We start from the raw sequence: 13,518 nt of genomic DNA, 5'->3' as shown, positions 1-13,518 counted from the left end.
GAAACAGTAGATATGCTTGTCAAAATATGTTTGTGTTTTATGACTTAATTCTAACTTTAAAAATCCAATATTGTTGAAAATATTAGACATTGTTTAAACTCATGATAAAATAAATATTACAACAGTTTTTCTTTGGTGAAGGGTGTGTAGTTGCTGTAAGAATAGTAATCTAGGGTCTGGACAATTTAATGATGTTTAGAAATAATATCGTTTTAAAACTATAACAATAGTCTTGTATATGGTTAAATTATACAATAACAATATTACAACAAACTATTATTACACGGTTATTGAAAGAGAAATGATTGGTATTCACTTTTGTTTAATGAAATTAATTGTATTAACACTTGATTGGGATTTCATTTGATTAAATACTCAGAAGTTATGCTGGTTGGTTATTTTTAAGAGCCCTGAATTTGTTATTTACTGGGTGAAATATTAAAAGTAAAACATTTCATAATAATTTTATGAAGCTTCGTAGGAATAGACTAATGACTGGTACATGATACCTAATCAACTTATTAAGAATATCAAAAACTAGGACTAACTTTCTTGCTGATTTAGCACACTAAAGAGTATTATTAACATTGTTACAGCTAGCTAATATAAAGAATGAGAACGTTACATTAAAAAAATATGTTGGAGCCTCACCACGTCGTTGCAGTTCATGTCATCGCGTCCTGAGACACTATCTGAAGGCCATGAAGCTTGAAAGTAACTTGTAACATAGTTCTCTCGCAAAAAGCTCCGTCATAAGCCCGTTATATCTAAAGTACAACACTATTCCTTCTAGCTTTCTTGTGTACAAAGATGACATGCTCAACACACAGCTTTATGATCTGAATTTATGTATATATTACATCGGAAAGGGCTGTTCTACACACTTCCCAGAACATATAATTTTTTGATAAAATAGTGTTACTTACATGAATGACTCCAAGCAGTTAAAAATATATACCTAATATATGCAATTTCTTCACAGTGTTATATCCACTATAGATGATGGATGGTTTGGTTGATTTGCACATTGAGAAATTTTTTAATGTAATATATTCAACTTATAGTTGTGGTAAACAAAACACACGTGAATAGGGTTAGTACGTTTTTGATTAAAATTCTGAAATGTTTGTAGTAACAACATTTATAGTTGTTCAATAAAAAAAAATATTTATATACTTTAAGGGACTATGATAATGGCTGTATTAAACAACTGAGGCTAAGCCTTCCGGATATTATATTTTCAGTAACAATAAAAGCAAACATAAAACGCTATAAAATTAGTTATCTGGTTCATTAATCTAATGTCAACACTTAAGCAAAGAATACCGTGTTCAAGAAGTTGAAATCTCTTGACAGTAAAGTTTCACGTTAATATACCACAGGCACAAATCTTTGGCGCCAGACACATCTTATCTACAAGCAGAAAGGAAACAAAACATTTGTGCGCACGTGCACAGTGTTTTTACAATTTCAACGAATTCTTGATTTAAACTTGGAATAAATTTGTATTACTCTATTTTAATAGTATAACTCAGATTAATAAAAATACTTGCCTGATAGTTTTCAAACTACATTTTTTACACAAACTTCCAAAACTTTAACAAAAATCGATGAAATGTGTCTTCGTACTGGTGACGTTATGATGATATTTTTTCATTATTAATTTTCAAACTAAAGAACAGAAAATGTATTTAGGCAGGTAAAGACAAGACTTACCTTTGTGTCCCCATTTATTAGATTTTTCGACTCGTCGGTTGAACATACTGGCTCCATGTGATTTCTTGTCGTCTGAAAGAGAGTCGGCTATTCTTCGACAGAGTTCGACCTGCTCCTCAACTGTTGGATATTTAGTGCTTGAACCTTCGTAGAATGCCGAAGACGAATACATTTTCTCTGAAATCGAAATATTAAGCTAACGTAAAAAGTAACACAGCTTTTCCTTAGAAGCTTTGTCTCATGGAATCACATGTTAAACCTGTTTAAAAAGTTAGTATTTCATTGTTTTAAATTTTAAATACTGCGAACTACTGAACATTAATATAAAATTCCTGTTTTTCGCTACGGGTTCAAAGTTCCTCTTCATAGTCATAAATGCCTCCATTACACCCAATTACTTGTCCAGCATGGCCAGGTGGTTAAGGCACTCGACTCGTAATCTGAGGGTCGCGGGTTCGAATCCCTGTCACATCAAACATGCTCACCCTTTCAGCCATGGGGGGGCGTTATAATATTACGGTCAATCCCACTATTCATTGGTAAAAGAGTAGACCAAGAATTGGCGGTGGGTGGTAATGACTAGCTGCCTTCCCTCTAGTCTTACACTGCTAAATTAGGAACGGCTAGCGCAGCTTTGTGCTAAATTCAAAACAAACCAGACCCCAATACTTCTATAGCTTCCCCAGTGAGGTCCTTACTGAAATAAAAGCTCTTTTAGGACACGATATCAGCAGTACCTGACCAGATGTGCCGTGTTTGATCCCGTTGCGTTAATTACAGCCGTGGGGGTGTATAATGTTACGGTCAATCCCACTATTCGTTGGTAAAATAGTAGCCCAAGAGTTGGCGGTGGGTGAGCATGTTTAGCGCGACGCGGGCGCGAACCCGCGACCCTCGGATTACGAGTCGCACGCCTTACGCGTTTGGCCATGCCAGGCCTCCAGAAAAAATACCCCCTAGAACTTCATCATACCTAGATGGCCTTCTTAGCGCATTTTAGTCCCCATTGATAAGGAACTTCGTCATCAGGTTAGAACAAACACTTACCAAAGCCTCCCATAGTTCGTCTACTGAGTTTGATCGTGCTATTTCCAAAACTTTAGAAGGATAAACAAGCGTTTAACGTGAATTAATATAGAATAAACCCAGTCTTAGTATATTAGTTTTGTTTTTTTAGAATGTTCGCGCTAAAGTACATAGAGCTATTTATTATAGTCTTCTTTAATTTGAACTGATTGATTAGAGAGAGGGAAGGAAACAAGCCAATAGTAGTCACTTCTAGCTCTTGGGCTATTCTAATCTAATACTAGAACTTGAATATTACTTTGTATTCACTTCTAGCTCTTGGGCTATTATAATCTAATACTAGAACTTGAACAATACTTTGTAGTCACTTCTAGTTCTTGGGCTATTATAATCTAATACTAGAACTTGAAGTCCCATTCACGACAACAAAATGCAGGAAACGTTTTGCTGACAACGAAACGCATACCAGTAACATTAGATTCATAGTTCAAGAACGCTAATACTAGGCCACTCCTTGCACAATGTCCAAAGAGAACCGTAATAGCAGATGTTCAATGTGTTACACCCTCAATGGTCTATGAATAGTTGATGAAATGAGTTTATACAGTACTGTGGAAAAGTGTTAAGACAAGAGAATATTTTGTCTTTTTTTTCCATTTTTATGTGGCTAATTCTTCCATGTCATTACAGAATATAAATTTCAATACTACGGTAACGCTTCACTGATCTCTGTTGATGATTCAATGAGCCAATGTGATAATACTTATCATTCTTTAGAATTCTCATGTACTTGTACTAAGAACATGTTATAGGGCTTTCGTGATAAAATTTAGGGTCCGAAATAACTGTCATGGTTCCCCATGCAATGTCTTAATTATATAGAAAGAAGCTAGCAAGGAAATGGCAAATGGTACTGGTATATATTGGAAGAAATCAATTTAATAGCACTTTACAAATAAATTTCGATAAAAAACATTGTTTAACACTATATATTAAGTTTTGTTGTCATGACACGATCCAAAAAGAGTAAAGAATTGTCATTGGAGCAGAGAGTTCATAAAAGCTTCAACTGATGTTGGTTGGACTCTCCAACAAACTGCTGCAGACGTGAAATGCTCCCCAACCACTGTCATTACACCCTAGATCATGAGACCGAGATAGGTAAATTTTAAAATAAGAAAGGAAGAAGAAAAAATATCTAAATTCAAGTATACTAATGTTAAGTATTTTTGTTTATGCAGCCTTCGGGACAGAAGGAAGACTGCCACTGATCTCAAGCATGAGATAAACGACCAACCATGTTGTGGATTTCTGAGTAATGCCGTTATTATTTACTGCATGAAGACCAGAGCTAATTACAAATATAAAGTTGCTTGATACGCGCCGTATTTTAGTGTAATCTGTACCATACTGTACGATGTCTTTACTTAGAACTATCTTCGTTTGTTTCTCTTAACCATGGCTACCATAACCTGTTGCCATTTTTAAAGAAACGACTTAGTATACGCTAAATAGATGGTCGAGTCGTAGCTTGTGAAAGTAAAAACTTAAAAACCAATCATTATATTTCAGTCAGACCACAAAGTAGCGATTTTATGCGTTTCATTATTTAGTGTGTTTTTATAGATAATTTTTTTTTTATAATGGGTAAACTTACTTTTCCTGGGGAAAGTGGCGTAGCTAACAGTCCCAGCGTCTGGTATTGCCTCGTAGTAGTGACCTGTGCCCTGGTCAGTTGAAGAAGGCTTCTGATCAGGAGAGACAGTTTTTGTTGTATCAGTGGCAGGTTGAAACTGTAAAGAAGTTTTCATTAATACAAAAACCACGGAAACAAGTCAACATAATGAGTGAACGTAAGAAGGCGTGGAGGTAAAGTTTCTAAGATACATAAGCTAAAAAAAGAGAGAGAAACTCTTACTTCCAACGCGTTGCGACTAGACTATTCTGTTCTTGGACGCATGATGTTAGCGCGTGTACAGTCAATCATTTGTATATGCGTATATGAGTGGGAGACCTCGTAGGTTAGACAAATATTTTAAAATACCGTAAGGCCATAACATTAACACGAACTGTTATTTTTCGTTAGTGCTGTTGCATTTCGTTCAATCACGTTCGCAAAGAGACGCACTTTTGTTGGTGTAATTCTGAACAGTCTTTATGTTTTCACGTGGTCAGGGCGCTCGACTCATAACTAACGTTCTCGCCCTTTCATTTGCGAGGGCGTTATAACTTTACGGTTAAGTCCACTATTCGTTAGTAAAAGAGTTAGCCCAAGAGTTGACGAAGCTACACGAAATTAAAAACAAACAAACATATAAGTACATATATACATTTAATTTTTATCAACTTTAAGGTCTTTGATAAATTTTAGATATTTTTGCATGATTTAGAAGGTTAACAGTAATTTTATGAACTACTTTTAATATCCTGTTTTTTGATAATCTTATAATCTGTGGAGAAATGTTTGAACGGAAGTTCATCGTTTAACCTTCGATGCTCGTTTAAAAAAATCTAAGAGTACTGCGATCCGTTTCTCTACAAACGTGTTATTAATTAAAGATTTTGGGGACATAAACGATGTTGAAGATCAATGTTTGTTTTGATGCCCAAAAATTAAAAATATTCGTTTTTATTTTTATAGAGATTGGCGAAAAGTAACGTTTTTTGTTTGTTTTTAAGGAATTGAACAATAAATAGCATAACTTCAGAGGATATCACAAATAAAACTGTAATAATAACTAAACATGCTGTGTAGTTAAACAGGGCACGATATATATATATATATTCAAAATGTCTCAAGTGTATAATTTCAAATAATTCAATTTATCAGGTAGTGGAGACGTTTTGACAAAAATAAAAAGAGACGAATGTTTTATTGGACGAAATTTTAATCTTTAAATCACATTATATATCGTTGTAGGGAAGTTGTCCATCCAACAATTTTTTTTATTAATGTTTAAATTAGGTGTCTAACTGTTATTTTAAAAGATTAAATATCGCACAATTTGTTGCACTTTTTGGGGACATAAAAATAATGAATCAATTTTAATCTTGAATTTAATTTTTGATTAATAATTGCAAGATTCATTAAGAGCTGTAGTGATTCAAATTGTCATTAAGTGCTTAATCGTATCATTATTTAGGCGTTTCGGTCACACTGAATGACATTTGTTCGATTATTCTTTTTAAGAGTAAGGTGTTTTTTAGCGTTAAGTGTTAGATACTTCTATAAATAACACGACAGAAAGAATTCATAGGAATGTACCATAAAAAGAAAAACACTCAACAACAACAAAAAAGTAAACGAACGCAAATTAGATCTGACGTTAATCGACTCTAATTTACATTTTTAATAGGTAGTACATTTCTATGGTACACCATTTTTTTTCGAAAGCCAAAAACTTCATACTATGATTTGTTGTTGTTTTTTGAAAAAAAAAAATGTGTTGATTGTTACGAGCCTTTGTGTTATCTAGTTTTGTTTAATCTTTAAATACTTATTTCTGATCAACATACTTCAAACACCTTTTCTGTTCACGATTCTTGGTTTAGAGAAAAATGAAGCGAAGTATGACATCTAAGAAATTTCTCAACACCCGTGATAAGTGTGATCATATTAGTATTTTCAACCTGAACAGTACCATACGCAATATGTGGACTAAACGTTTTAGTCAGAGACTCCTGATGTTCGAGTAGAGCATCCTAGTTTACACGTATCGAATGAAGGAAGGACAACCGTTCAGCAGGATCCACCGTCAATGCGCCTGCCCTTAAACAAATAATGAAATTGACTGTCACACTTATAACGTGCCACAGATGAAAGTGCAGAGAGTGTTCCTTGACAAATTGCATTTCGAACCTTGGATCTTCAGCTTTACACCAAGGATGGCTAACTACTAGTCTCTGCTTGGTTTCACGTAGAAAAACTGTTTAAAAATTAAAATAACTCCTAACTAAATCTTAACAGCCATTTATCTTCGTCTTTTCCTTGTAAATATAAACCGAAAGCGACTCATAATGTGTTAAATTTACTTTAAACATACTACTTGGAACTCTCTTTCGAATTGTGCAGAAATGGAAAAGATAATTCTTATCTATGGTAAAGACGACTAAAACTAACTGTGACCAATCTAATTTTGAACTACTGACCAGAGGAAAGACAGTTAGTCAGGAGCATCTTCACGTCCACCTTTCAAGCTAAGGAATTGACTATCACAATTATAACTCATATACAACTTAAAATACGTGGAATATTGTGGTATCACAATTGATGTGACCCGTTCGTCACCTCCAAAATCCACAGGGAAATCTCATACTCATGCAAAAGAGCAAACTAGTCCTAGTTCTTCTCCGATTAACAGAAGTCTTTTTTTTACATCTATTTTTTATATTAACTTATTAAATTCTTCTTTCTAGCAACACTTGGTCATATATAATGTTTCGTTTAGAAAGGTAAATATTTTAGTGTTTGTTATTAATTCAGCTTATCTAGAAAACTGCGTTTCATTTTTTTTATTAAACTGTTATCATAAAGCTTCATATATGTTTCACCAAAGTGATGCCTCAACAATTTGCGGCTCGAATTTTCATCCCACCAAACATGCTCGTCCTTTCAGCCGTAAGGGCGTTATTATGTACGGTCAATCCTACTATTTGTTGTTAAAAGAGTAGATCAAGAGTTGGCGGTGGATGATGAAGATTAGTTGCCTTCTTTCTATCCTTTCACTGCTAACTTACAGACGTCAAGCGCAGAAAGCTCTCTTGTAGCTTTGTCCGAAATTCCAAACGAATGAAACCAATAATTTTATGTAATAGCGAATTCTATTTTTTAGTTATGTTTTTCTTTGTCGTTCATTTGTTATTCCGTCTAGCGATTAATTTCTTTATGAATATTTAGTTACATCAAAACGCCAACTCACCTTCTAGTTAATTACGCATATTTTAAGTATATATATATATGTATTATGAAACTGATACCAGCTTCCGTAACAGTGACGAACAGATAATATTAATCCACGAATAGATTATGTAAATTTATGATAACATAATATGTACTTTCGTAGTCTAAGCAGTGAATAAATAGCTTACCATAAGTTTCATAAACTGAGTCATTAGATAATTAGTGAATTATTGTTGTTTATCACTATATATTGTTATTAATATAGAAAGGTGATTATTTTTTAATGGAATTAGGTTTTTTATTCTTTTCGTTATTTTTATGATTCCATTATTTTGAAATAATTAAGATTTATATTTATGTTTTGTTCATTAACATTAGTGTCAATTCCTGGCCAGACACGCGTTTATTTAATTGTGTTTGTGGTAAGTGCTAACTTTTATTCTAAGCGTTGTTACAGTTTAAAAAAATATATTTTATATTCAATCCTATTTGTAGCGAAGTGTTGTATTAGTATCTTACAAATTAAAATATAAAATGTTCTCAAATATCTAAAATTACACCTTTATATGTAAATCAATATGTATTTTCTCAGAAAAATTGATCAAAATTGGTATTTGTTTAATATTTACGTTTTATTATTTTTCAACTATCTCAAGAACAAGAAAATTATATTTCCAACTTTTGTATGTATTTTCATCACCCTGAATGCAACTGAACTGTGGTGTTTTACGCGCTCATCGCTTTCAGTTAGGGTTGATTTATTGTTTTATAAAACAGTTTTGTTTGTTTGTTTTTGAATTTCACACAAAGCTACTCGATGGCTGTCTGTGCTAGCCGTCCCTAATTTAGTAGTATAAGACTAGAGGGAAGACAGCTAGTCATCACCACCCACCGCCAACTTTTGGCTACTCTTTTACCAACGAATAGTAGGATTGACCGTCACATTATAACGCTCCCACGGCTGAAAGGGCGAGCATGTTTGGCGCGACGGGTATGCGAACCCGCGACGCTCAGATTACGAGTCGCACGCCTTAACACGCTTGGTCATGCCGGGCCTTTATAAAACAGAACAATAAGGTTACCGTGCGGAAACCAATGCTTTACAAAGGCCTCATGAAGTGATGTACGACATATTTGCAATCTATTTAATTTCCAGTCAGATAGAAAGTTTGTTTCTTAATCATATCTACGAAAAAACTCTTAGCCACCACAGACACACACACACATACATATATACATACTGACAAGCCTTTAAGCCTACTTATATAGATGAAATCAATTAGTAGTGTTGTAAGTAACTACGATTTTGTAATTGTAATACCTTTATATGTATTAGACAATAATAAAAATTGTGTATACTCAACCAATTTTACAGTACACTAGAGGGACTGTTTCTTTCACATTTATAACATTCGTGGCAAATAATTTCGAAATAGCGACTATAATTGTGAAATATACTTTGAATACCTTTACGTACAGATGAATGTTCTTTAATAATATCTATATAATATACCATATTTGTGTGTATTGATTTCTTTTCGTTCGGAAAATGGACGTGTGCTTTAAAAGCAACGAAACGCTTAAGCCACTTAAACTGGTTTTTTTTATCGACAACTCTAAAAACCAAAAAGATGCTGGAAGAAAGTTGTAGAATAAAAAGTCTTCCACATTCATATGATTAACACTTGGCGTACGAAGCAGCTAAACGTCATTAAACCAAACAGATGGTTGAGTCAAGAACTAATGTTGAGAACACATGAGGGAAAACAAAAGAGACTATGAATATATTAAAATACGGCTGAGCAGATAGTCCGATGTGGGTTTGCTACAAGAATAACACACACATACTTTATAATATGTCAACCACACTACATCTGTCAATGTTGGAATACAAGAGACATAGTTGTGGTATAGGCTCTGTAGGTATGTATATATAGTAGAGGTTCCAAAAAAGTGGATGACACACCAGTCTTTTTAAGGAATAGACCGAAAATCGAATCGTTTCTCCTACCACCATATACAGTCAGGTGTTCTCTGAAGGAGGAAATAGACTAGCATCTGAACTCTAAGATATAAACTAATTAGTATTAAGTTAATAAAGAAAATAACCGATTAAGGATTAGACTTAGGTTACATACGCTTTTAACCAATGACAACAATTGACCAGACTTCTCAAACTAAATCTTCACATTTCTTTTATTTTATCTGTCTTTGCACATAATTTTTATGAAGGCTGTTATGTTTGCTTATTTATGTAATTGACGACATTTACACACACAGAGACACCTACCTACGCGTACGAGTTTCTATTTAATTTTTGATGAAATAATACTTTCCGAATATCTTCAATGATGATGAACGTTAAAGGTAGAGGAGATCTGGATTTACAATGTTAAAAAAATCTCTGTTCCTTTCCGTTTGAAGCTCTGGATTTAACACGTTAACAAAATCTCTATTCCGCTTGATAAGAATATTGGGTTTGAATCCCCGTCGCACCAAACATGCTTGCCCTTTCAGCCGTGGGGGGCGTTTTAACGTGATGGTCAATCCCACTATTCGTTGGTAAAATCGTAGCTCAAGAGTTGGCGGTGGGTGGCGATGACTATCTGCCTTCTCTCTAGTCTTTCACTGCTAAATTATGGAAGGCTAGCACAGATAGTCCTCGTGTAGCTTTGCGCAGAATTATAAAACAAACTTTTAATATAGTTGACATTCATGATATTTCTCTGTAATACAATACGAGTAAAAACAGGATCCCCTGTGGGGCAGAGGTGAGTCTACTGGCTCCCCTTAATGGGCAGAGTATATAGCTTGAGTAGAAACAGGCCCATCAATACCTGGTAGCTTCCACTTTTCCATGTTCCAAAAAGTTCGTGTTCGGTAGAATTACGCATATCATAAGCGTGGAAGTATTGTGGGTATTTCATACAATACCATTGGATTCGAAAGTGCTTATATTCATATGTCAGGACATTGTATTTAATACTTAAACATTTTAATGCAAAATATTTCTTTTATCATGTTATTTTCATCCACTCGAAAAGATAGGTTAATATCGACTGGCACATTAATTGCAACTTATAGTTTGTTGACAACCTCAATTTTTGTTAAAGCTGCTATTTAGTCATTATATTACACTGGTACACACAAAATATTTTGAGCTTCAACGGTTTTAAACTTTTAATCAAAAATAATAAATGTAAAAAAGATAAAACATTCGTTGTTCAGATATGCCGTTGGTGACGTTTTAGTTATTAACTGAAAAGGACTGCATTTCTGCGTTACCATTTCACCCGACTGTCAAATAAAAAAAATGTTTTATTTTAGATTATTTAACAAATTAATTTCGTGGGTATTCTTAAGTAATTTTGGCGCGATTACAAGTTGGTTGGCTTGGTGTTCACTATATGGTAGTTCTTCGGCTATTTCTGAACAACTTACTGGAAGTAAACTGAGTTAGTGTCGATGATAATAAGAGATGTTCGTTCTCAAAATAGATCAATCATTTATTTTCATAGCGCGTAAAAAAAAGTATTCATGCATAGAAAATTTTAAATAATTTTTTGTAATTAATCATTGAATAATTAATCAAAAGTTTGAGCTAAAAACTACGAAAAAAAGGAATGATTAAATCATTATAATTAGCAAAAAAAGTGACTTTTTAGTTTTCTACAAGGTGATTTTCATCTGTTAGACATTATTAACTAAAAGTATGAAAAGACATGACAAAGGCTTTACACATATGTTGCCAGTTAGATTAAAACAATAGTATTCAAATAAAAGTTTGTATAAGCTTGAATATCTATACAAAACGTGAATAAAATATCTGTCTGTCAGGTACCTTCCCTTTACTCTGCCCTCCGCTAGTACAACAGTTAGTCTACAGATTCACAACGCTAAAATCAGGGGTTCGATTCCCCGCGGTGGGCTCAGGATGTATAGCAATGTGGTTTTGCTATAAGAAAACACACACACACCTTTAGTCTATTAGTTCAAAATTAGAGACGGTTATAATTATGTGTATATAACAATTTGTGCAGCTTTTCACAAGAACTGTAAAGCAAACAAATACATTTAAAAGGTACTTCACATTTTGGAACAATATGCTTGTGTAAAAGCAAATAATAACACTGCACAACAAAGTTTTTGCTCCTTGAACACTGTTGGGTGTTCCTTATAGATTTTTGGCTGCTGATCACGAAAATCACATCCATATTTGCCCATCACGTACTGTTTCATCGAAATCTTCAGTTTTGCTACAATGGAAAAACGATATCAGGGCAACTAGATTCCGTCAATGCTTGCTGACTACTGTCGGACACTGCAACATGATGCACCGGACATTGAATACAAACGAAAATCAGGAGCAAAACACTTTTCATTATGTTGAACTTAACAGCGTATTAGAAACATAAACACAATTAAATACGTTATTGCCGGTAAACAGTTAACTGTCCATTTCTCAGAGTTCCTACGTGATGAAGCAAAACCAAAACTATATTTGTGTGTATCCACCAGGTACCTGTCACAATCAGCAAAAATCTTTCAGGAATCAAACCTTTTCAAAAAAATTGTTGTGCAGTGTAATTAATGAAATGAAAGAAGAGCATACAAATAATTATACCACTTCGATTCTGAAATACTCATAACTTGTTTGTTTGTTTTTTGAATTTTGTACAAAGCTACTCGAGGGCTATCTGTGCTAGCCGTCTCTAATTTAGTAGTGTAAGGCAGCTAGTCATCACCACCCACCGCCAACTCTTTGGCTACTCTTTTATCAACGAATAGTGGGATTGACCGTCACATTATAACGCCTCCACGGCTGAAAGGGCGAACAGATTTGGCGCGACGGGGATGCAAACCCGTGACCCTCAGATTACGAGTTGCACGCCTTAACACGCTTGGCCATGCCGGGCCCGAAATACTCATAAACAGATCTAGTAAATTTCAGATAGATATTTTTTTAAAAGCTGAAGCTATAAAATAGGTAAGCTACGTTCTCGTCACGGCGGTGATCGAACCTCAGATTTTAACATTATAAGCTTGTAAACTTAACACTGACACACCGACAACAATTTGGGAGATAAAATATGACACCTCATGACAAAAAATAAGGTAAGTAACCAATGTTTTTTTATTCTGTGCCAATTTATGATGGCAATTTATTAAGTAGTTATAATACATGTGTTATTCTATTTGTTTAGTATAATACAGCTGTAAGTCTACGGATTTACAAGGTTAAAATCAGGGCTCGATTCCCCTCGGTGGACTCAGCAAATAGCCCGATGTGGCTTTGCTATAAGAAAACACACGTTTTGGTATAAATACACGACGTATTATAGAATAATGTAATCTACCGTAGATCCACAAGATAATTTAACAACGCCTTAAACCTGTTTTCTTTTTTCTGTATTTTCTTAAAAATGATAAGAGTGCTTCGTTGTGAATATGTACCATTTTTAATAGTCAAAAAAGTGTTTGAAGCAATGTGGCCTTGTGGCCTATGTTGAGGGTTCGAGGCTTGGCGTTGAGAAAGACACTTTTCAGCCTACTCGACTGTAAAATGAGTGTTAGTTGATGACTGAATGTTAACCTGAGAAATGCTGATATCATATACAGGTAGTGACATGTGTTACAATTCTTATTCGTTTATGCCGCAGAAAACCGGAGCTAAGAATTGACTTCATGTTTCTTGCGAAGGTGCGAAAAAGATAAACTTATTTAAATAATTACTTAATAGGTTAACACCTGACAAACGTCTTTTACAGTTCTAACTGCACTACCTACTATGTTTATAGAATATCTGCCACTTCAAACGTGAAACAAACTCCGTTATTGTTGAAAAAACAGTTATTCTTGTACCAACAATGGGTAAT

General features: G+C 34.1%; 1 protein-coding gene across 3 annotated transcripts in view; it reads right to left on the bottom strand.

Moving 5' to 3' along the window:
• The window catches only part of LOC143244925 (uncharacterized), a 36,852-nt gene that overhangs the window by 8,439 nt on the left and 14,895 nt on the right, over positions 1 to 13,518 (bottom strand). For 2 of the 3 annotated variants that reach the window (XM_076490491.1, XM_076490493.1), the window contains 2 exons: positions 4,400 to 4,535; positions 1,717 to 1,893 (listed from right to left, as the gene is read on the bottom strand). In XM_076490491.1, the coding sequence (XP_076346606.1) occupies positions 1,717 to 1,893; positions 4,400 to 4,535 (313 nt within the window). The remainder of the gene's footprint in view (positions 1 to 1,716; positions 1,894 to 4,399; positions 4,536 to 13,518) is intronic. The other variant, XM_076490492.1, reaches the window with a different exon arrangement.

The sequence above is a fragment of the Tachypleus tridentatus genome, chromosome 2 (assembly GCF_004210375.1).
Source record: "Tachypleus tridentatus isolate NWPU-2018 chromosome 2, ASM421037v1, whole genome shotgun sequence".
NCBI classification, from domain to species: Eukaryota; Metazoa; Arthropoda; class Merostomata; order Xiphosura; family Limulidae; genus Tachypleus; species Tachypleus tridentatus.
This window is presented reverse-complemented; position numbering and strand designations above follow the sequence as displayed.